The sequence below is a fragment of the Falco biarmicus genome, chromosome 2, assembly GCF_023638135.1.
Source record: "Falco biarmicus isolate bFalBia1 chromosome 2, bFalBia1.pri, whole genome shotgun sequence".
Lineage (NCBI taxonomy): Eukaryota > Metazoa > Chordata > Aves > Falconiformes > Falconidae > Falco > Falco biarmicus.
In genome coordinates, this window is record NC_079289.1 from 89103009 (window position 1) to 89128789 (window position 25781).

The window sequence follows — 25781 nt, forward strand, 5'->3', positions numbered from 1 at the left end:
AAAACATCAGGAATCTGACAGCTCACTATTTGTATTTACATACAGAAAAATAACAAGTTGTATGTGACCAACCTCAAATCTATAATCAACTTCAAATTGTCTTCACAATTTCATTAAATGAAAATCAGGACTCTACATTAATTAAACATAACAAAAAAGGAGTAATTATACTAAATCCTCAGCTGCCAATATAGTACAAAACATATGAAAGCTTATTAAAGAACTTTGCTAAGATCCCATTGATTTGTATAGTTTGTCATTTTGATTTACAGCGTAAGCACAATCTAAATGGTGACACAAATATACGAGCATCTGAACTAAAAGAGACTCCTAAGTATACCAAGAACTCCCGTTCTTCCAGAAAATCACAAGGGGTTTTTTGTTGCTGTGTTTTGTCTTTGCGAGTAAAGATTTTAAAAAAAAAAAATAAATACTTGTTTCAGGTACTACGGAAATACTGCCTATTTCAGGTTTTATGGGAAATTATAGGATGTATAAAATGTTGTCAGGGAAAATTCTGTATCATTTTTGTATCAAAGTACACCTGCTGTCTTATAAGCAAATTCAATTCACATGGCAGCCTAAGATAAACATTAATAAACCTATAAGGGGACAAAAGTAGAAGAACAAAGCTGAAGAACTGACAATATGCTTTCATTTAACTCTAAAGTCTCAGACCTACTCACCACAACAACATCTGGGTCAATTTTGTGAATCTTCGCAAGGAAAAATCCCAGCAGTGTTCTCTCTGTTGCAGCAATTTCTATTTTAGCATTCTAAAAGGAGGAAGAGAGCACTGATTTCAATGACCCAATAAGTTTAAAATGATAACATCTCCTCTCCCCTCCTAGTTACAAGACAATAATAAAGCACCGCAGAGTTCTCCCTTTCCTTCTATAATTCAAGGCTTTTTGTTCTCACTCCCATAGACATAGAAAGCTTTTCTCAGAGGCCTTTTTCCATTTTGCTTTTGTATGCAGGTGTCTGGAGATATTTTAAGAGCCTCCTAAGAATCAAGCACACCAGGAAAATGCTCCATGTGCATTCTTCACTCACAGGCTTAAGATCACACAGAAACAGAGGAAAAACAAAACCAGGTTTAAATACTTTATTATTCTGTCAGCTCTCCCACTGCCCTTTAGAAAAGGTGTCTTCTAAATTCTGACAGACTTTACTCTCCAATAAAAGAAACAAATTCTCCCTGTTTAGTACGAGTACATGGTCAAGTACAATGAAAACAAATCACAATTTTAGCCTCTTTGCAAAACCTTTCCAACTCTCTTGTCCGACACTCCATCTATTTTATGAGCACAACTAGCAGCAGTACTGAACCACACAGAGCACACACCTCTGTTTTTACAAGCAAGAGAGAAAAATACCTGGATTTAGGTTTGCAGAGTGGAAAACTAATGAAATAATAATGCCATTCATTGAATATTTCTCTTGCATAACTTACCCACAGAAACATGAAGTTCCTATGTTAAAGGATACTGCAATCAGAAGGCTAACAAAATGAAATTACCTTCTTTTTAGTAGCTTCTTTGAAATCATAAGGAAAAATGCAATCACTCGGTTTGGAAACAACTGCAAAAGAAGTTATATTTGTTCTTACAGTCAAGGTTTTAATTGTACTCTCCTCATAAGCATCCATCCACAACAAAGGGAACTAAGCAAAACTAACTTTTAATTCTAAAAAGCTAGCCTTGTGTGAATACTTGTCTTTAATACTTTGCTCATTACCCAGTTATCTTAAGCAATTTTAATCAGCCATATCTGAGGTTATTGTTGGAGATTACAGCTATGGTCTGAGCTTCCAAAAAACTTCCTCTTACAAGCATTCAATAGTCTTCCTCATTTCTGATTAGGGTCTGAATCAGAAGGTTTAGCTGATCTTACTATAATGACACTGCTGCAAGAGACCTTCCTTTCCCAAGAAAAGGTGTTTATAAATAAATGAAACGTTTATTTTTTATTTCCGTTCAGAAGAACTGAAAAGTAATTAAGTGACAATAAATAAACGGTCTAAAATAATGGGTGAAGAAAGTAATCAAGAGAACACATGATAAAGAAAAACTAATAAAAATGATAGGAAACTCCACAAAGCAGGGTTACTTTGCATCATCTCAAACTAAGATTTTTTATTTTTTTTTTCAATAGTCTTCAATATAAAGTCAGTAATCAGTGAAGTTAAAAACAGGGAGAAAAACCTGTCTGGGAGTTGAAACTTTGTCACTTACCTATTCTAAGCTGTTATTGCTGGAGTGACAAAATTAAGTAAAAAAGCCTAACAAAAAACCCAACCAACCAACCAAAACCACAAACCCACTACCGAAAATCCACAATAACAAAAGAAAAACTCTAAAGGAATTTTTTTTCTACTCATGAACTGTTTCAAGTACATACCACAGAAGTGTGTCTGAAAAGGAGGCTGCGGTGGAGCCTTATCCAAAGGAAATTTCTGATGAATCAGAGCTGCAACAGCCACAATCTATACCAAGAAGATACAGAACACACAACTTCATAAGCATGACTACTATAAGTATCCATTTCTTCCCTCCTTTTTTCTTTTTTTAAAGTTTCCTCATCTTTTTCTCTTGTTTCTACAAAAGATCATTTTAAAATTAATTCCAACTATTCCAACCAGAAATAGCTAAATAAAGAAAAGTTATCAATTGATCTCAAGCGAAATAAAGCAGAACTTACTCCTAAGCAATTATCTTAGAAACCTGAAAGGAAAGATAAATCATTTTGGAAAACTCTGCTTTTATGAAATTTTTTCTGGACCTGAACAGACCCCACAATTAAAAGGATTCCCTATGAAGTGCAGGGGACATATGAGCAGGACAGAACATGCAGAGAAGCCTTGTCTCCAGAAGGGCTGCCCTTGGGCAAGCAGTCAAGACTGCCAAGAAGCCAAGAGGTTTCAGTGTTTAGAAGCTGTTAGCGTTATTGGTGCTTCTGTGCTTGCTTTGCTGGCAGGAAGGATGTACTGGTTTCTCATGCACTGGTCAGGAAAATCCAACAGAAGACAAAGTAGGCAGGCCTTCGAAACATCTTGTCAAGCAGAGTCCTGTTGGTACTTTGCATATGTCTCAATACATTGGTTAGAAACCAGGAATTTTCCATACTGCCCCCAAAATAATTTTAACTTCAACAACAGGACTAGTTCTGCTTCAAAAATTTGCCAGCCTAATTTTTCTTCCATTCAATTACCCAGAAAATAGTATCCTATCCTATTAGTGAGCACTAAATCTCTTCCTAAGCTAGGGAGACACATGCTGAAAAACAGATAAATGTGCCTAACTACACACTGTGAACTGCAGTCCACAACTGAGAGTGGCCACCTACATCTCTCCTCCTTTCTGAAGAAAGGAAAGATCTCACAGAAGAATAGCAGGTACTGTAAGATTTAGACAAAATTCTCATTCTATTTCAAAATTAGTTTTATCAGCAGAAAAACCCAGTCGTTTTACCTAGAACCTATGATTATCTCTACCAAACAAATAATAATAATCTATTAACAGCTGATCTGGGACAGTCTCATTTATAACTATTACACACAACAGAAAAAACAGAATGCTTCAAAAAATACGTAGGATCCACTGTCACAGTAAATATTGTCACCAAACAGGCCCCCTGAACACACAGTTATCATGCTGGTGAGACTCCAGTAAAAATTTCTTTGAAAAACCTACAGCACAAATTTTATACAACAGTAAATATATTTAAACATGTTTTAGCAGGTGAAGTTCTTCCAAGCCTTAAAAAAATTTTAGTATATGCCAAAGAACAAAATGAAACCAGAATGAGAGAAGACGACTTACCTCATTCTGGTGAGTCTTTGGGTTCTGAGTGGTCTTCATGCTGAGAGACATGACCACAAGAGGAGGAGGAGGAGAAAGACCTTTAACCACATTCACCAAGCCAGGCTTCATGGCCACAGCCTCCACCTTACACCAGGTGACCGACTGATTTGAAGGCTCTGAAGAAACAACACAAGCCACCGTCATTCTTCTGGAAACAACAGGTAAGGCTTCTCTAATGGCACGGTTGCACACAGTAGGTCTTTTTAATGTTTTGCCCTAGCGGGACAGTCCAAGACTAATTCCACCCAATTTTTGGTAACTCCCTGGGCCCACATTCCCAAGCAGAAACAGAGTCACATCAGGGGCTCTTCAACACCAAAGAGGAGGGAGAAGATTTGTATCAAGGTCAGGAAGATGTGTAATGCAAAAAAATACTTCAGGCAGCTTTATAGAGTCATAGTGAGAAAGGTATAAGCCAAGTGAACATAACTCCACCTAAATTAATATACTACCTCTTAGCATCTAATCTTGTAGCCAGTCCAAAGGGAGGCAGCTTCATAAAAATTAAACTAATACAAGTGAAAGAATACTCAGAAATTTCTCAAATGCTACAGAAAAGGCAGCCAGAGTGCTAATCAAAAGAATTTTGATCAAAAGAGAACAAAAACATATGACTGACTGAAATGCACCAGATAATTAATTCATTTAGATATAGTCCTTCAGAAACACCATTATGGAAATAAAAGAGATGGGGAATATCATAAGAGTTCATCCTACCCTGGTAATATAAGCTATCCTAAAATATAAGAGAGGCCACAGAAAGCTATTTAGACATAAAATGTACAAGAGCTAAAAAATTATACAGCTAGATGGAGAAAAAAGACACGTTAAGCACCCATTATAATTTGAGAATTTTTTTGGTCTGTAATTCTTCACTTGCTTTAAAAAAAAAAAAAAAGGTGATCACTCACAAAAGATGCTGATGAGGTAACATTACATGCAGTAAGAAGTGGAGGTTACACTTCTGATGGATTAACCTTTTGAAGACAGCTGTGGTAGACCTAGTTATCTTACTCCCTGCAAAATTGACTCCTCTCTGGAAACCCATATATTTTACCTTCTCTCATTAACACTGCTCTAAATGCAAAAAGGTAACTGACTAAAATATATTCATTTATAAAACAGTGATGATCTCTCCAAAGGAAGACAGGCAATCAATTGCTTAACAGTTCTTTTCTTTCATCTCCAGTATCCTAACACCCAGAGCTTCAGCTGGCACTGTACAGAGCAGTGGTCTCCAAAATGGGGCACATAAGACAATCCATTGGGATGTGAAGAAAATATTTTTTGTACCATTAATAAATCCTTTTAAAAGTATTTATTTCAAATACCTCGTCCTTTTTTCAATTCTATTTTTGTGTTTATTTTACAACATACATAATATTTAGCACAATGGTACATGTATATAGTTTATAAATAAATAAATATGTATTAGGAGTACATGCTCAATTTTTTACTGACAGGGGTGTGCTATCTAACAGGTCTGGAGACCACTGCTCTATAAAAGCTCTCTTGCTATCTAGCTCTGACACTCAAATTGCAAAGGCAGGTTCATTATGAATAGCAATGGCAGTTTTTGAGGAAGTTGTAGAAGTCTGATCAAATGTTTTGAGACTTGCTTATTTCCAAGACCCTCTATGGGAAGTGTGGAAGGGAAGCCACACAAGAAAGCAAGAACCTTCTGACAAACTAGACACACCCTCCCCTCAACAAAAACCAAAAAACAAACCACCCATCCCACAAAACAAAACACAAAAAAACCCCAACCACCCAGCTTTGGGGCACAAAATCCAGTGCAACCACTACAGAAATTTGCATAAATAGAACTAGCCATCTTAAAAGACAGTTTTCAACAGAGCAGGCATGCTACAGCTCTGAAACGAGCAATTCTGATACCAAGATACAGACTCTCTCTGGAACCTGAACGCTGTAGTAGAGATATGGAAATGGGAAAAAAGAGCTCCCTTCGATTACCATTTCACTCTGGCATGGAGTCAGCATCTGAGCTCAGGCAAGGTAGTTCCTAAGGGGCCAATAATGCACATAAGCATTAAGTAAAACTGAATACTGCCTGAACTGTTGGTTATCACTGCCATTACATCTGTCCTACATGTAGGAGATGAGGAACAAAACAGCTCTGGACTCTTCAGGTGAAGAAAGAAAATATCAAAGAAATACAAGGTCAGCTCTTGGGCAAAGAGCGCAGATGAAAAACCATTCTTAGGCCTTTAAAGTTACTGCCAGAAAGTACACTGCTGCTTGCCAATGTCTTGTGGAAAACCCAGCACAGCTAATCCATCTTTCAGCAGTCAGGGATTTGTCTTGTCTGTTCTAGCTCAAAATCCTTGCTGGTATCAGCTTTGTCAGTGACTGAGCACGGTGCTGAAGAGGAGAATCCTCCCACTGTCAGTGTTCATACTGTCAATTCTACAGTCGAACCAAGTGCCCCAAGGAGTTTGTACTAACAGATGTGCCTGTTGACCAGTATGATCAACTTCCCTACATTCCTGGGAATATACAGCCCACACTGCATGCCACTCATGACGTGGAAAGGATTTCAAACTAAAGAAGCTCCGTACCACAAACTTTTCTAAGCACCAGAAAAAAACCACCCTAATATACAAACAAAAAAGCCATCTAGCACCAGCTTGTCCTTAAAAAGATACATCTGCAGAAAAAGCACAAACATTAAGTTATCAAGAGAAGAAAGAGGAATACATTTCTAGGAAAATAACTCTGGAAGTGGCTTTAGGGTGTGTACTGAAGAGTAGCTACTAGGCACTGCATAGTTCTCTCTCACTGCCAAAGCTATAACCTCATCTGTACAGTCTGCAACTTTATATGGGTAGAGTTCTCAAAGAAGAAAGAATAAGTTTCATTATCTAGTACAAATTGTTACACAGATAAATTGCAAGGTTAATTTACAAAACAATGATTTATCAGTACAATGTCAATCTCCCCTCCTCCCCCGATCTATAATTATGTGTGTTTTCCAGCAACCAAGTATTTCACATGCAAACCACCATACGTGGATTTTTTATTTCCAGCCAGCATGGTCCTTTGATCTTCCTGCTCATCAAGAGAAGTTCCAGGCTAGAGGTGTTAGTTCCAAATACATGTGAAAATGTTTGTCCTTTCAGATCTTGCGGAAGCCGAGGGAATTCAGCCTAGCAAGTAACAGAAAGCAGCGAGTCATTTCACCCCACAGAAGTCTTCAAGGTCGACACATTCTATTCAGATAGCACCTTAAGAAAACTACACAATACCTAACATCACTGTAATTTCCCACAAGCAAAGCCTTAACCTGTAATACCTTACAGTAATCAAAGAAATTACACTATTGACTTGAATAGGTGCATAGCAAAATCAGGACAGTAATGTAAAAATGCACTAAAGCAAGAGTTCTTTATCCATACTGGATCTAAGACAGTATTATCAGCCAAGACTACAACAAAGTTTGATGACCCATTTTAATACAAAAACTGTTCATGCTGTAAACTGAAATAGTTACAGCTGTAACTAGTCTGTCATACAAGGACTGGATAAAGTTTTCTGCACAACTAAAGAAAAATTTGAGATAGCTAGAAAATCCCTATGGGATGATGCTTTTGTACCTAGAACTAGCATTAAAAAAAGGCTTAAAAAGGCACTATCCCAGCAACTGACCCAAGCTGCTGAGTCTCTTACACTTGAAACTAAATCAAGTATTTTTGCTAATGAAAACCAGCTACTGACATTCTTATGAGGATTTTTTTCCATCCTTGCTTACAGCCCTTCAACAGAAGTCTTTCTCACCCAGCTGCTATTTGCAAGAGCCATTATAAGCAGAGATATCAGCTATATTCTGGACATGGATTCAACAAAACATTTAAGGGCAGTAAGCAATTTAAAACATCTTACAGTACTTTGGGCCCTGTTCCAGTAAACTAAAGAGTTGCTTGGCTTATCAGTTGATTCGGTGGCAGGCCAATAAAAAATAAAGCAGGATAATTGGGAATATAGGTCGTTGTAAATCAATAAGCAAATTATAATTGGGGGAGAAGGTAGGAAGAATGTAGTAATTGTAGGAAGTGTTTCTTCCTCTCATGCTTTATTTACACAAATAGAGCTAACACTAACAAATGCATATGTTAAGGTTACCCGATAGTAATTTTTTTTTATTAAGGACTAAACAACATACAAATGATACCCCAAGCTTGTGGCTTTTTTTTTTTTAAATTATAAGACCACAAGCAACTAACTACACACTACAACAGAGGTACAGCCACTAGCTATTAAAGTTCAAATCCTGAAGTTTTAAAATTTGGGGTTTTTAGTAAAATCATAAAATTCTTAATTGGGTAAGAAAACAGGTTAATTATACTCACCGAATATTTAACTTCTAAGTATTCAGATTTTGCTGGAACATCTGGGATCTCAAAGGCATAATATTTTTCCACTTTCTACATAAAACAAAGATGATATTTTTTCAGTATCTCCCAACTGAATATTCATTCTGTCCAATAACAAAGCTAATGAAATAAAGGCCAGCCATAGCATACATGTCTAATATCATGGGCTTGATCATATATTACCAATTCTGCAACTCATTATAACCATCTAAAGACAGTGAGAATTTTTTAGTACCTGTATTTAATCTCTTCAGATTTTCTTAGCATGAACAGTTTCTACAGAATTGACTTACAAATATACTAACCATTACAAAACAAAAAACATACAAGCTTAATAGCTAAGGAAACAGAAATGTTCTGTAAATTCACAGGCTTCACACATACTCATGATGATTGGTGGTTGCAGACCACCACAAAAATCACATAACGGCTGAGGCGGAAAAGCATCTACAGAGGTTGTCTAAGTCCAGCCACCTGCTCAGAGCTGGGTCAGCTACAGCAGGTTGCTTAGGGCTGTCACCAGTTAGGTTCTGAACACCCCCAAGGACAGGACTCCACAGACTCTCTGGGCAACCTCTGCCAGTGCCTGACCTCCCCTACAGTAAAGCAGCAGTTTATGTTCTGATAATTTTAATGTGTTTCAAACGGTACCTGTTTTTCTTGTCCTCCTTTGGGCATCAATGAGAAGAGTCTGCCCGGGTCATCTTTACTCCTGCCCATCAGATCTTTATACACAATGATAAGGTTTGGACTACCAATCCCTCATCCTAAACCTTCTTTTCGCCAAGCTGAAGAGTCTCAGGTGTCTCAACCTCTGCTCACATGACAGATGCTCCAAGCTTTGTTAAGTATCTTTGTGGTCCTGTGCCGGACTCGTTCCAGTACGGACGCACCAGAGAGCTCAGCTGAGCGCAGCTCTCCATACATGTCTCACTAGGGCTACAAAAGGAGGAAGGGCCACTCGCTTGAACCTGCTGGCAATGTTTTGCCTCATGCAGCCCAGGGTGCCCATGGCTGCCTTTGCCACAAGGGTATATTGTTGGCTCTTGCCCAACTTCACGTTTACCAAGACCACCAAGTCCTTCCCTCCAAAGCTGCTTTCCAGCCAGTCAGCCACTGGCATCTACTGATGCCTCAGGTTATTCCTCCCCTGGTGCAGGACCTGTTACTTCCCTTTTCTGAACTTGATGAGATTCCTGGAGGTCTTGAGACATCTCCAGGCTGTTGAGGTCCCTCTGAACAGCAGCACACCCATCTGGTGTATCAGCCACTCCTCCCTGGTTTGGATTGCCTATAGACTGGCTGAGGGTACACTCTGCACCATCGTCCAAGTCATTAACACACAACCCGAGCAGGACTGGACTCAGTACCAAGCCCTGGGTACGCCACTAGGGACTGGCCTCCACCTGCACTATGTGCTGCTGATCACAACCCCTGGAGCCCAGCTCTGCAGCTCGTTTTCAGTCCATCTCGCCGTCCACGCACCTATCCCATACTTGATCAGTTTGTCTCCGAGGATGTTATGGGAGACGGTGTTGAAAGCCTTACTGAAATCAAGATAAACAAGAGCTGCTGCTCTGCCCTTGTCCACCAAGCCAGTCGTCTCTTCACAGAAGGCTACCAGCTTGGTTAAGCATGACTTCCCCTTTGTAAATCCACACTGAACATTCCCAAGCACCTTCTTGTGCTCTGTGTGTCTGGAAAGCAGTTGTTTTCACAATTAGTTGCCCCATCACCTTTTCTTAGGACTCAAGGTGAGGCTGACCAGCCTCTAGATCCCTGGAATCTCCTCCTCCTCGCCCATCTTGAGGACAGCTTTGACATTAGCTTTCTTCCAGTCCTTAGGAGCCTCCTCTGATCAACATGACCTTTTAAAAATAATGAAGCATCACCTCACAGTGAGATCGGCCAGCTCCCTCCGCACTCATGGATTCATCCCATCAGGACCCACACACCTATGTCTGCCCAATTTGTTTATAAACATTCCCTAACCTGATCCTCTCCACCAAGGACAAGTCTTCTTTCCTTCCGCCTTTCCTTCTGACCTTTTGGGGTCAGGGATTGCTGAAGGCTGGACTCAGCCGCAAAGATCAAGGTGAAGAAGACACTGAGTATCTTGGACTTTTCCATGCCCTTCATCACCACATCCCGGCCCCTTCAGCAGCAGGCCCTCATTTTCCCCTAGTCCTCCTGTATGTATAGAAGCCTTTCCTATCCCTCTTTGCCTCCCTCACTAGATTCAACTGCAGGTGGGCTTTGGCTTTCCTTTTTCCACCATGATATCACCTCCATTAGTCTGACCTCTAATCCCAACACATAAGCTCCTGACTAGCTCTTTGCCCACCCTTAGGCAGGGCTCCATGCACTCCCATTGCTCTGACATGTAAAAGGGAATCCCCCTCCTTGACATCCCAGCCTGTTCTAACTACCTCTTACCCTACCATCCATGATCCCAATGAGCTCGTAACCCTGTAACTGCACACAGTTCCTCCGTTTATATTGCAGGCTTTAGGATATCGGCACTTCAGAGAGGCACCCAAAAGAGCTGACTTCGCAACCATCTGCCAGCTGTTTACTTTATTACAAGCTTAGAACAGAGTCATTTCTATGACAGTACTGTATTTTTCATTTTGAGCAACTTGGGTTTTACTAGAAAGTAGTCAAATTTGTTTACATATCTCTAACAAAGATAGTTAAAACAGCCTTAAGTTCAGTACAACTTTACTGAAAGTATCACATCTGTTTTCTTCAAGAATAATGATTTTCCACAACATGCACAGCTTGTCAGTTTCCAAGAATAACTACCATCATTTTCTAAATAATTATAATATCCTGCGCAACAATGCTGTGGTACTGGCTGAAATACTATGCTCTACCCTGTAATATGTATGCTTTGTCCTGTAATACTTCACAAACCAGCTGCACCACTGTTATGTATTATTGTTATTACGTTATGCAATATCTATGCTACAAGACTACTCTTACACAAAAATTCCTAGAGGCCCCTTAAATTAAAAAGTGTATTTTCACTGGACAGTGCACTAAATTCAGCACATTATACATAGTCAGTGTAACATACCACTAGAGTAATTTTTTTCTTACTAAACAAAGTCACCATAAATTGGAATAAAACTTAAACAAAATACATGAACAGTTAAGTAAGCTCAAAGCTATTTTTTTTTGTTTTGTTTTGGGGTTGTTGGGTCTTTTCCCTTAAATTAATAGCATCAGAAATTGCTCCCTCTGAGCACTCAAGCTTGCTGCTTCTCCTAACACTGCAGTTTTCAGGCTGCAAAGCCTGAGTAGGAGATGAGAAGGCCCTCTGCTATAAATAGGAAAACAACAAATTGAGAAACAACCACCATGGCATCAATGACTACATGGAAGCAGAAAAAAGTAACATAACTTGGTACAAGAGCACCACTATGAAGTCAGAACAGCATTACAAATTAGGATGCAAATGTGTATCTGAACTGTTGAGCCAAAGCAGCACCTCAGAGAAGCAGCACACCATAGCTGTAACATAACAGATGGCAATGTACCGCTTTTAGCTCACATTACTGGTGCCCCACCTCCTTTTTTTTTTTTCTTTTAATTTAAAAAAACCCCTCTCAGGCTTCAAGCAAGTTCTTGTTGCAAACGCAAGCTGAACATAGTGTAAAAATAGTATGCTGCAGTGATTCATCTGTGTTATTCCACAGAGCTGAGCTCAATTACACAAGCGTCTGGTCATAACTGCAGTGAATGAATGCTTTGCTGCAGAGTAATCTGCTCTTCAAGTGGCCCTTCAGAAAGCAGAAATGAGCAGCAGTGATTAGCTGCTAAGTTCCTAAGTGGAGTAAGGCTGCTTTCAAATTGATTTGTGAAGACTTGCTAACTTGGCAGCAGTGCAACCCATTGAAGCTACAATTAGCAGCAGGTGCAGGAGGAAATTATATGGCTTAAGTGTATCTGTTCATAGGGACAAAGTTTGGCTCTGGTAAGGCCAAGATGCACACGCGCAGAAAACAACTCGTCTGTATAAATACTGGCTCGCTCCACATTATCACAAAGCCGGGTATTCTGAATAAAAGAACTTTGGGTGCATGGTAGGTATGCTAAACACCTTTCTGATTTCCAGCTAATGATGGAAGAATAGGAGTTTCACAGTACTATGCCAAAACTGAGACTCTGTGTTACTCTGAATGCATTGCTCACAAGTGCTCTGCTCACCTGAGCAATATGGCCATTAGCCTTTTAAGTTTTTCAAAACACCAACCCTTAACACCACAGTAGTGGAACACTGGCTGCACAACACAGAACAGGGGAGTTCTTCTAAAGCATATTAGCTCTTAATCACATACAGTCACAACTGTGCAAAGATCACTTTTTTGAGCATTCACTCAGGTGAGTGCCACCACCATTTCAATTTGAGAGCCCTGCACATCCCTATGGCAACACAGATGCAAGGGCTGTATGACAACACATCTGGTGGTATGACTGCAATGAAAAGAAAGATGACTCCTCCTTATTAAAAACAGATTTATAAGGTACATAACCAGGCAAACTGAGGTGTCTCAGAGAGGAACAAAAGAAAAGGCAGCCACAGGAATGGGATCACCCCACTACTTCCACAATTACCTTGCAGGCAGCAAAAGGACCCCCTGCTGTAGAGATGCTGGCCAGATTTGGTACCACTTGTTCACAGTTAATTTTGTGTTAAGCTGGAATAGCTGAGTTACTGTAATACTCCTTGAATAATCCTCTAAAGGCCCAACCCAGAGCCCTGCTCTCCAATCTTCTCTTTTCACTTATCCCCCACATTACTAGTGCCATAGCCTCCTGCTAGCTCCAGTTCTCATTAAACTCTTCCAAGAGGCAGTGACTATCAAAATCAGCATAAAATTATGTCAGCAAAATAAAGGTGGATAGCCTTTTACCATGTCAGTAAAATTCAGTTTATTGAAGTCTGATGAATTCAAACAGAATTTGAATTCTTACTGTTCAGAAACAACTCTGGTAGGTTATTCCAGAGCTTCTCTGCGCCCTCAACTATCCTGTCTAATATATTCATGAATTAAAATTTATAAATTTGTTCTTTTGCTAAAACTGTCTTTTAAATAGCTTTTTTGCTGCTCATCCCCTTTTAAAGTTTTTAGAGAGCAAAAAGGTCTTACCATTATTCTCCATTTTACCAGGCTAAATAAATCAAAGCTCTTCCATAGCCATCTCTGGTATAACTGATTCTCCTTTTGTCTCATCCTTCTAATTGCCATCTTTTGTACCTGTTGTCACTTAAATTAATCTTTTCTCATCAGGGTGATCAAGTGTTATAACATCCTAGGTAAGATCTGAACGGTACCTTAGTGCTGCTACTCCCCCTATTCCTGCTAGAGTTCACTCCTGTGTTACACTCCAGGACCCCAGATGCACTGTAGTCACGGTCCAGACAACACACTGGGTCTTTCACTCCCACCTCTGTGTAAACTCACTAAAAATTTGATAATTTCGAACTAACATCAGAAATAACAGTTCAAATACTTCCTGCATATGGTTTACCTTTGTTTTTAAAAGCCGTCTTTGAACATTAAACTATATTACTCTATTACCTCACTCACGCTGTTCTTCCTTAGCACACCATGGAACAGGTGGATGTTTCTTAAGATTCTGTTAGCATATCTGTGTCTTTTGAAAGGCCTCTCCCCCTCCTTCCATTTCTGGAGTACAAGTGTTTGTATCCTCTTAATAAAGAATTGATATGCCCTGAGTTTCCTCCCCCATTCCTGAAAGGGTCTTTGAACAGTGAGCTATTACAAACTTGTTTTTTACCCATTGTTAAATGCATTCCTTTCCAATCTCCATATGTAACAACAAAGTTATAATATACTATACAAGAGAAGTAACACTGAGACAACCGAAAAAGCTAAATTTGCATTAGAGTTTTGAGAGGGAAAATAAGCTAGAACAAAAAAAGCTTTACATAGTAGTAATGGCACATGCATTTTCCCTGAATGATGTAAATAATGCACTAAATAATGCACGTTGATGAAAAGATGTCACGACTTGCATGAATTTGTCATTTGAGAAACACTGCTCACATTTTCACTTTAACAGCTTAAAATTTCAGAAGTACTCTAGCTTTGATTAGATGACCTCCTGAGGGTCTTTCCAACCTGAATTATCATATGAACTTGTTTTTATTTTCCCTCATTTGCATATTGTTAAATTCCATTCTTCCTGCATTTTCTTGCCCTCCCATTTCCTGATCAACTATTCAGGAATTAATCCTATGAAGTCACAAGATTGCCAGCCTGGCAAAAGTTACCAACTGATTTCACGCCACCCACTAATGACAACGAAAGCCAGCTTTGCCAGACTAATGACACGTTACTTCAAGAAACAGAAAAGTTCATAAGCACTTCAGTCTGAACAATCTTTTCTTTGAACTTGCATATTAGCCACCTTTCCCCACACAAACTCTCCACCTCTGTCCCTGCCAAAAGACAAGCGCTCTATGTAAATGAAAAAAAAAAAAAAAAAGTCTTCTCACACTAGCAAACTAATTCAGTACAAACCTGCAACACTATCAGCACTATCAGCTCTCTTCCTGAGACTTATGGCCAGTATTGTATTACTGTACATGCAAATTTTCCATTACAGCAACATTTTGTTTTTCCAATGTTCTTTTACAGATTTGTTGAGCAAACATAACACAGAAATGGCCCGTAGGCTGCTCTGGGCTTACAACTCAGTTTCAAGACTGGATGACAGTTCTCACAACTTGTTGCCTCCTGTATAAATGCACTATGACAGTCCATGCTCTGAACAGCACACATTCTAAAAAGATAAATCTGCAAGGGTGCGTGAGAAGAAGGATAAGACGTGCCAAGGGATAAAAGTTCAATACAACACCTGGTCAAATGCAAACATGGTCTAATCCCAGTGTACTGACCTATATATGCTGGACAACACAATCTCTCATTTTAAACTTTGACACCATGAGCTGATGCTGTCTGATACCAGGCTTTAGGTATCAGAACTTCCATCTGTTCTGTATTCTCAGAAAATATCTCAGCAAGCAAGACAGTTTGACATTCAATCCCGTTTCAAAGAAGCTAATGAATGAGTATTTTCTAAAGCAGTATGTTTAAACTTCTAGTGGAATAATCATGTTGCAGATTTGCTGTTCTTAAAGGAGCATGGATATTTGGGAAGATATTTGGGATGGCTTCTACAAGCAGGTACACTTATTACATGTCAGCAGTTACACTGTTTGCATTTCAGTATAACCTCCCCACTGGACAGTGTTTCAACAGATTTACCACCTTATAAACCAGAACAACAGAAAATGACCAAATAGGATGCTTGTAGACAAACCTTGGATTTGAACTTCATGATCTTATACTTTGGTGAAATGTAGTCATTAAACTCCTTGAAAACACTCATCATAGTTACTGGAGTCTCCGTCTCTTTGCCAGTGGATAGGTCCATTTCCTCAAAAACAGAAGTCAGGTTTTACAAATCAAAAAATGCCAGCAGACATGACCAAGTAAGTTGAATTTGTCTTTGCTATTATGAATCATGCATCTGTTCTTTAAGCGAAAGCTACAATGCAATCAGCCAAGAAAACCCAAATTCTAAAATATTATTTGAAACAGAATGTTTAAAAAGCACTAAGCTTTCTAATAATACTTCAAGACAACTTTATTTCCTAAGCAGCAATTCTAAAGGTAACAATTTGTCTGAAGTTGTTAGTTAAGGTCAGGGGGAAGCTGCAACACTCTACTCTGCATCTCACATGTGATACACGTTACCACCTACATCAGACAACACTGGCTTCAACAGTTCCCATAAACACACTACTAGAACTCATAGCCTGCCATAAGCAGAATGAAAGGTACTTACATTTGACATGCTTAAAAGACATACTTACTGTTTCACGTGGCAATAGATAAACAGTTCTCTCAATATTTTTCACTGTCACACAACAGCTGACATAGGTGTTTGCAGATTCAATCCAAACTTTGCCAAATAAAAATACCACACCTAAGGAAGAAGGGCAAAGCGAAGAATTCAATATGCAATTCTTAAATTAATCATTCTTAATGTGGCTTAATGCAGCTTATTACATATTCTTGCATGGAAACACAACCATTTCTGGCTTAGGTCCTTCAATAATGAATCTTCCTGATGTATCAGCACATTATAAATTGTTTTAAACACCAGCTTTACAAATCAATCCCTGTATAGTTCTTCATGCCTCTATCTCCATCACTATACTAACACCCTAATATGTGAAATTCAAAATGGCATCATAGAGCCAGCCTCAGAATTCTGTTCTGATATTCCATTTCTACCTGCATCAGTTTGACAATTCATGCAGAGAGGGAGGAAGAAGAGAGAAGCTAGTGAAAGCTGAAGATAAGCAGAATGCCTGTGCTGTCAATCACTCCGGAATTGCGTTATCTAGAGTTTTTCATTCTTCAGCTAGACTAGTACAATTAACTAATTTTCCCTACACTTTAGTATTGTGAGATCAAGACTCTACTACTAATAAAAAAACTATAGAAAAAAATTCCGAAGACAACAACTAGAAGCTTATCAACCGCAGAAAGTTTTCAACTGACTATTTTTAACAAACGAGGACAATGAAAGATGTATCACACTGCAAGAAATCCTGGATGCTAAGACAGCAGTTACAGCCAAGGTAAATATTCAGAAAGCCTATACAGAGCAAGGCTAGTGCAACTTACTTCCCCGTGGACCATGTCATTACTACACATGCACATCTCTGAGCCAGAGAACTTGGCATTAGCACAAAATGCTGCAAACTACTAATCAAGTGACATTAAACTTTGAAATAACATAGAACAAAACCAGCTGACTCATGTACAATTTGTGATTTGTAAGTAATATAAACTTCCAAGTACAACTCAAAAACCTGGCTTCACCCGAGGTCCCTTCAAACTCCAAATAATCTGGAATTTGGTTACATGAAAGATACTCCCTACAGTATACTACTATTGATGAAATCAGAAGTATCAGTTCTGAGGCTGCCTCAGAAACAGTCCTTCACATAAAGAAGATTTTGGAGCCTGCGTTTCTCCTTCGTCTGACAATGCACAAATCCTTGATTAACAGTTATAATTTATCTTTGTCATGCGATCTATCAGATGTAAAGGCACCTTTCCTACTCCATTAGTTCAAAGACAAATCAGTGAGGATGCACTAAGATGGATGATAAGAGTTAGAGTGACAGCCTAAGAAAAAAATCGTTTCTTGAGTGCTTGGAATAGATGTGAACGAGACTACTTTTGTCAAGGGCAGAAAATGCTGCGGTTTTGAAGATGATGAGAGCAAAGATACAACCTTCGCTGCACAAAGTATCTTAGAGGTCTTAGCATACAGGCAATCTTCAAGATTTAGACAGGTTTAATAAAAGGATCTAGAGAGAGCTCAAATTACAGATCTAAGTGACAGGGAAGATGAAGTTTGCATCCCCAGCAATCTAATTATTTTTTTTTTAAGGGAGAAAAAAATCAGGTTTGTATCATACAGAAAGATTAAACTATGGGAGAGACCACAAAACAGTAGCTGGTTGCTTGAACAGCTGGCAATATTAAGCATATGGAGAAGTTAACCTGTTAGAGGCATACATATAAGCAGGTGAGGTAGAAAGGATGAAATGTGAGACAGTCAAAGAACACGGTAAAAGGCTGCCTGGATTGCAAAGACAAGCTTCAGTCAACTCTAGCATGGACAAAGAAGTGGTCTTAATCCCTAGATTTCACAGAATCAGTGTAATTTAGGATGGAAGGAACCTTTGGAGGTTACCAAGTCAAACACCCACCCACACACACAATAAAAGCAGGGCTAACTTCAAAGTTTTCAGACACACCTCATACATAAAACCAAGATATGAAAGAGAGATCAGGCCCTTTCCCTTGTAAGCCTGATTGTGGAAAGAAGAAATAGAAATATAGGAGTAAAACTTATAAAACATGAAGTCTGTGAAAAGAAAGGTCATGTTGCCACTGAACCAAAAGGCAAGCAAAGACAAGAGACAGGGAAAATGTCTTGCAGAGGGGAAAGGGCAGGGTTTATACATTATTTCTTTAAAATGTTAATAGGATTACAATTCCTACAATGTTAATAGGATACAAGTTCTCTGCCTAAGATAGTAAAGAGAGTTATGAAAAGTAAGCCTCCAAAAAATTATTAAGTTTGAAAGAGTCTTATGATTATGCTATAGTATTTACTCTTCAGGCAATGCATTTGACATCACAGTAAATGAGGCATAAACAAAGATCATGTTCATGTTAAACAAAAAGCAGTATAAAAATTTTCCCTTCTACATTACTAATTGAAAACAGGTGCAGTCTTTATTATTCAATCCTGAAAAAGTCATAATGAGAAAAGAACACTCCTTGCATGCGAGGAACAGAAATCCTTTCATAATTATGTTCCATTCAGCAACCACTGACTTAGAAGACAAAAAAAAAGGAAAAAGAACAATAGTGGGGTCTTCAAAAGTAGCAATTTTATATTAGAGCCATTGATTTCATCAAGATATCATGATTATTACCACTCCCATCACCAAGCTGTTCAGCCCAGCACAGTCTCATATTTAAGTTTGGCATCCCAACTCACAACAAAAGGTGTAACAAAGAAACGTATCTGACTCAATGTTTACAGCATCAACCCAAAAAAACCTTCAAAAACATATGGAAGAACCTTCTGGTAAACCTACACGAAGCACAAATTAGAAACTCAAGATCCTAAAGCTGCTGGTGAAATGAGAGGATGGATGGGAAGTGCTTAGAACAGATGCGAACATGACTTCTTTTGTCAGGGCTGAGATCAGAATGCCACAGTTTTGAAGATGATGAGAGCTAGGATTCATACTTCAACTGCACAAAATATCTTAGGGATGTTAATCTAAAGACAATCTTCAAGATCTAGTTTGAATAAAGGGATCTAGATAGACCTTATATTTTTCAGGCCACCTTCCTGCCTTGATAAGAGGCCTTTCCTTTGTGCAAAATTGTGCAACTGCTATTGTACAGGCTTTCTAATTAAGTTACATTTCCAAAAACAAGAAGAAAGCACACTTAGTTATTGCACCACTGAGTAAGACATTTAAAACATCAACTTAATCCTGAAGTGTACAGGGTTTTAAGAAAGCAAACAGGACACCAACATGGAGAAGTGCTAGCAGCTCCCTTTGTACTTCCCTACTACTATACTAGACCAAGAGATGACACTCTTTCTTTTCCCAGCCACAGTACCGAGGCACCAAGGACACAGGTGCAGAAAAACAGGAGATGAACGTTTAAGTTATAAAGCCCAGAGAGACAGCGTATCTAGACATAATTTAGGCAAGTCCGAAAATCTGTTACATAAAAAGAATCAGAATGGCATTTACTGCCTTTAACTGAACAGTTACCTGGCTGACTGTACTGATCTTCATAAGCATCCAGCCAATAAAATCTTAAGACTTGATCATCATCTTCCCCATTCACAAGTGGAAGGAGATTGGGGTCCAGCTGGACTTCTGCCACTACTAGATCGGCTTCATCCTCATCAATTCTGTCCCAGCATGAGACACCTGGGAGAGAACAACTTCTGCAGGTTTTGCAGAAGAAACAAGAAGTAAAATTGTGCCTTTGCTCTAACCACCATTGTTTTGCTTTTTTTTCAGCCCTATATTCTCACACCTTTTGTCATTCTTTCCACTACCAAGCAACATTGCCAATAATGGAGTTTCATCAGATTTCTTCTGAAAAAAAAAAAAAAAATCCGAGCCATACAAGTATGGCTCTTGGTACACAACACGCAGGCTTTAAAAAATCATTCACCTCGTATTTCAGCCTTGGTCATTTAAGCCTTTACATAACAAATACATCCACCCATCTGCACAAGTTCCTCAGTGGGAACAACAGATTATTTCAACAAAACTACCTGTTCAGTCATTACATATTTAAGTCTTTTTGATCATACAAATATTTTACAGTTTAAAGTTATGGAAACACAGGATTCAAGATCCTTCCAAACAAGTAAACAAAACAAAAAAAAACCCCCACAACACGGACACCCCCCCCCCCCCATTTTTCCTACTTCCAAAGACATGGCTGTTCACCATGTGAAATTACTTCTAGCAATAATACTTTTACCTACAACTAACATTATGAAATACCTTCACAGTTGCTTAGAATAAGCATCATTAGCAATTCTTCATTTTTGCTTACTGGCATCAAAATTTATTGTTCCAACACCCACACTGAGTCACCTCAATGTACTGAAATATGCGTTACATTGTCATGCGCTAAATCCCAAAAACATGAAGTGTTTTTCAATTCAGTAGCTATCAGCATGTTCAACATTACCATTTTTAACATCACTGCAAAAAAAACATTGCATAGCATTATCATCATTCTGTCTGTTTCACAGACAAATACGAAGATAGAAAGTTTATGGATATTGAAAGGCTTCTTGGTGGAAGGAAAAAAAAAAAAAAAAAAAGAGAGATTCTTACAAGACAGATGTCTCTTTCTTCTCTGATTCCAGCTGCTCTGTCTCCTTTTGAATTTCCTTGTCTCTCTTCAGGCTTTCAGCTGTCTCAGGTATAGTTTCCACATGTTCTGCTTCCATAGGTTCATCAAAGTCCTCCTCATCAAAATCCATCATTCCCTGATCATCATCTGGAAGTGCTGCACATAGAACTAAAGGCTTGAATCGTTAAAATGACACACTGTATACTACAGCGGTATGCACAGATAACACACTGTATGCACGAATGTAATATACAGTATTAATATACAAACAAGATACCACATTTAAGCTATCTAAGCATCTAACTAGTATAAACCAAGAAGTGTTTTAACACAAATATGCCATGTTTACAGAGTTTCCAGAACTGGGATTTGACTTCTTTTTGATACCTTCAATAGCTTTCTCTCCTACTGTCTTCACTATTCCCCCATTTTCTGCAGTTTTTTGGACATACTTGGTATCCTCATTTTCAGAGACTATGACAGATTTTGCTGTGTAATTGGGATGTTTAGGATGAAATGAAGCTGGAGGAAGAGTTTCCTTTCTGAGATGAGCAGGAGTTTTCTTTGATACAGGGGTGATTACCTGAAAGACATTTCAGCCACGAATTAAAAAAAAAACCCCAGAAACTCTTAAAAGCAAAAAGGGGGGGGGGGGGGGGGGGAGAAATCCTAGCACTTACTATTTCCAGAACTAGTAACCATGGCTGAAGGAAGAGTTCCATACATTTTGCAGCATGACAGCTAAAACCCCTCAAGAGCAAACTCTAAATTCTACACCATAATTTCTGCTGTGATGTGTTTCTACTATGATTTTAAAAAGTAGCTTACAACAGACCATGGCTGATATCTTATTAAGTTCATGGTTACTTTCACTATTTTTCCCAAATAGCATTACAGCATTCCTAAATTAAAACCTCTATCTGTGTCAACTGAGTTTGTGACAATATATGTCAGGCAGGGACAGAGCCTGGAACAACCGGGGAAGGCCAACACGGCACTTTACAGAGTGCTTTTCCATTGAACTTCCTCATGCTACACATGACAGCATGAGCAAGGAAAACAAAATCAGATTTCAGCACACTCTGCAAGCCTGAACTCTGAGGCAGTAAGCACAGAGCTTGTTTCTCAGACAGGATACTACTATGACAGCAGCTACAGAACGCGTGCATGAAGTAGCCTCCACCACGACCAACAACAGGTCTCTGCATCTGCTGACCCTTAACCTTTGGCAAGGGCCAAAACCTTCACCATCAGGGAAAGCTATTATTTACAGACACAGAATTTATAGTTACAAACAATCATTTCTACTGTTTTAATCTCAGTTCAGCTACTTCTACTCTAGCCAACAAACCCAGCCCTTCACTCACCTTTAACAGAAAGCAAACAAACTACCTTCACCAACAATTTTTTGTTAGCCAAGCCAAATGAATTTACTTGTACTTCTGCTTGTCTCCTAAAGTAAAAAGCATCACTGCTATCTTCCTTTTTATGTCCATTTATTTTCTAAGGCTGTAATCTTCATCCTATTCATCTGTTTCATTGCCTAAGATCTCCAATTCCTCTTCCTAGGACCACAAAAGCTATCACTTCAACTGCCTGTCTGGGAATAAATTTCCTCCTCAATGTTTCCTACAGAAGTGACTACTATTTTGCACCATAAAGACAAAGATCCTTTCTTACTATATTTCCCCCTTTTTTCTTTTTCAATTGCTTCTAGGCTCCAACACAGCTGTTACCAAATATCTCATTGGATTTCCAGCTATAAAGACCTTCTCATTTACCAGAACTCTTTAACAAAATGCTAGCCTTCCATCCTTAGCAGCCCATCCCTCTTTTCACTCCCAAATCTTCCACTAGTGTAAACTTCTATCCACAACTTCAATTTCCCATTTGCTTCCCCTTTCTGCAGAAGATGAGTTTCTTAACCTTTTCCACACCCACACACTTTCTTCTGCTTATTTTGCTTCCCATCATCCTTTCCTTACCACAAGGGTGTTTTCTACTCTTAGGAAGAGACAAAGCAAAAGCTAACCTTCATGCGATGCACCTAATGTTATAAAAACATTTCACCTGTCAAACGTAACAGCTACCTACCCCTACTACACTAAAGATACAAAAAGAGTTACACACTGTTTATGTACTAACATGGAAGGGGAAGAGGAAAAATGCATGGAGTTACACAGTAACGTTGCTAAGGAAGCTAAGAAAGGTAATTTCTAAAAGCAGAAATCAAAGACAACAGTATTCAAATCAATCAAAACACAGATTAATACTTATGAATGACAACTTTTTTCATTTTTTCCTTTACCTTAGGAGTTTGGGACTGCACAGAGAAAGGATTCAGTGATACTCCAGCAGATCTTTTCCTTTTCAGCATTATAATTGGTGGTGGACTTAGCTGAACAGTCTGAAGATTAAAGTGACAAAACGAAGAGGTGTTGTTTAGTGTTTTCTTTTGCCTCTGTTAGTAATTTTTTCCATCAAAGAAAAAGCAGGTCATCAGTATTCCTCATTTGCCCAAGAAAACACACCTCCTGACACACAACTCAGCCATATAAAAAAAAACAAAGTTACCTGAGCAATCAGGCCATGAAGACAGACACTAGATTTTTTTTGGTACACAGTCTGAGAGAAAAACTGTCATCAGTAAGTGAAAATTTTCAAACAATGGGCATCTCAATAGCTAATCATGCCTTTACTGCACGACTATCACAGTAACTGGTGATATGTTCTTCATGTCTGCTGAAACAGTAGTACTGAGCACACATGCCTTAGAAAGGCAGAAGTGCTCTTTCAGCACTGTCACACTTGAGGAAAACCTATTGTAATTTATCTACATGTACAGATACTTTATACTTATCAACAGCTAATAACAAGAGACATTTTAGAAAACAAACAACAAGGCCAAAAAACCAACCTAACTACTGTTTAAGTAAATACAAGCCATAGTGTAATTATTAGCATTGTTTTCCCTAATCAATGCTCCACAAAATCTGACAGCATTAAAACACATTTGCTTAATGATTTGAGGGTTTTTGATAGCCTAACATACTACAACTCTCAGATGCCACAGGGAGGAATAAAATTGCAAGCGCACAAAACCAAGAGAACAACTTGACCTACACCCCTCTTACTGCTCTGTAAAAACACATTATGCTTTTTATGATACAACATACTTCAATTCACCATCTCACCACTACAGCAGTTGCATGCTTTACATGTGAGCAATCCTATCAGTTTTAAGAAATCCTGCTAAGGGACATAAAGTCATTGAGAAGTCATTAATGATGAGGAACAGCCTCATTTAACAGTCCAACCCTGCTACGGCAGCCACCTTGCACACACTCCTAGTGCTGAGAAGGTGTAAATCTGCTCCTTTGTAGCAAACCGTGGAAAGCAGGAGGAGGCAGATAGAAGTTCAGGCTACATCATTTGCTGAAACAGTCCTCCCTCAGCTCCTCTCATGAACCCAAACACGCCAGATGGAAATATCCTACAGTATACTGGCTGGAGCATGGTGATAAACATATATGGTACACATGATTCAGATGCAGGTAAGTCTTGTTTCACTCCAAGCTAACTAAAACCTAGAAGGCTGCATTAGTTTATTATTAATGTGATGTAGAACCTACACTATGTCTAATTAGGGCACAGCAGTTCTGGCTTATCAAACTAGAAGAGTCATGCAACTTCTGCATGGTGGAGATGACAGGTAGACTGCATACATACATGGAATGTACCAAGCACATGTGCTATGGAAGAAATCAATCTTAGATGGTCTAGTTTTATGAAGAAATGTATTTTCTTGATACCACAGCAAGAAAAATGAATGGATTACGATGGTTCGAGCAGATTTTATTAATATACTTACTTCAGCATTAAGATCTTGAAGAATATCCCCTAGTAAATCATCCTTTGACAGGTCCACAGTTTTCTGTAACATAACAGATCAGCCAAACAGTTCTTAGTTATATGTGCAAACCCAATCAGGAGACCAGCAGCAAATGACTAAAGGGTTTCTACAAAACACAAACAATGTTTACAGGAATGCTCCATAGACAACAGACTGTAATAGGAGTTTATGTCTTGCTAGACACAAGAAACTGAAATAAGCCCTTGCTTTATTCCACTCCCACTAAAACACTGTAAACAAGTTAGAAATCTTTAAATTCAAACATGTTAACACTTACATCTGTGTTTTTCTTCCCAGCACTGGCTATAAACATAGACTTAATTGTGTTTGGCTTTGACACCACAGCTTTCTTCACATTCTTTTTATCAACCGTAGATGTTTTGCCACCTTTTCCTACAGAAAAATATAAAATTGTGAATTCTACATCCAAAAAGTTCAGTGTTTAAGGGTCCATTTATTAGCAGGAATAGACAGCTAGCTGAGGTAGTCTACTTCTTCCACCTTTACACTGCTGGCTGAAATGAAGCCTAAACATCTTTAACTTGCTCCCACCTTTATAAAGGCTGCCATGCACACATACAAAAAAGCAAAACCCTATCAGCAGCCTATCATTCACAGTCATGTCAGAGATTCACTTTGCATACTCAAGTTCATACTCCAGAAAAAGGACCAAGATACATTACATGGAAGCACCTCCAGAAAAAGACAAGTATCCAGGAGTTTGGCACTAGGCTTGGATTCTCAACATCAGATGTAATTTCTTGGTTGGCCACCAACTTCACAAAAGTTGGCACAATCATTTAATCCCAGATCCTTAAAAGCATGCCAGGATTTTAGTGGCCAGAGACACCACACATCCTTTAGACACTGGCTTTGGAAACCAAGATCGTTCCTAGATGCATTTGTCCTAGAAATGAAAATCTGACAGAATACTGTTGGCAAAATTGCCCTAGTCATGTTGAAGCAGTTAGCAGCGATTTTACCACATTTTGTGGACCTCTAACTTCTGCAGTACGGAGGCTAAACAAAATCCACAGTCACAGGCATAAAATTACAGAGCTCCAAGTAACATGTCATT

At 38.7% G+C, this 25781-nt stretch overlaps 1 protein-coding gene across 2 annotated transcripts in view; it reads right to left on the reverse strand.

Moving 5' to 3' along the window:
- POLA1 (DNA polymerase alpha 1, catalytic subunit) overlaps nt 1–25781 on the reverse strand; it is a 204201-nt gene that overhangs the window by 174756 nt on the left and 3664 nt on the right. The window contains exons 5-18 of one of the 2 annotated variants that reach the window (XM_056328060.1): nt 24981–25096; nt 24662–24724; nt 23099–23197; nt 21178–21373; nt 20772–20946; nt 19683–19861; nt 16170–16282; nt 15614–15730; nt 8234–8308; nt 6895–7033; nt 3825–3982; nt 2404–2488; nt 1523–1584; nt 687–776 (exon numbers count right to left, since the gene is read on the reverse strand). In XM_056328060.1, the coding sequence (XP_056184035.1) occupies nt 687–776; nt 1523–1584; nt 2404–2488; nt 3825–3982; nt 6895–7033; nt 8234–8308; nt 15614–15730; nt 16170–16282; nt 19683–19861; nt 20772–20946; nt 21178–21373; nt 23099–23197; nt 24662–24724; nt 24981–25096 (1667 nt within the window). Of the gene's footprint in view, nt 1–686; nt 777–1522; nt 1585–2403; nt 2489–3824; nt 3983–6894; nt 7034–8233; nt 8309–15613; nt 15731–16169; nt 16283–19682; nt 19862–20771; nt 20959–21177; nt 21374–23098; nt 23198–24661; nt 24725–24980; nt 25097–25781 lie in introns of both variants that reach the window. The other variant, XM_056328059.1, reaches the window with a different exon arrangement.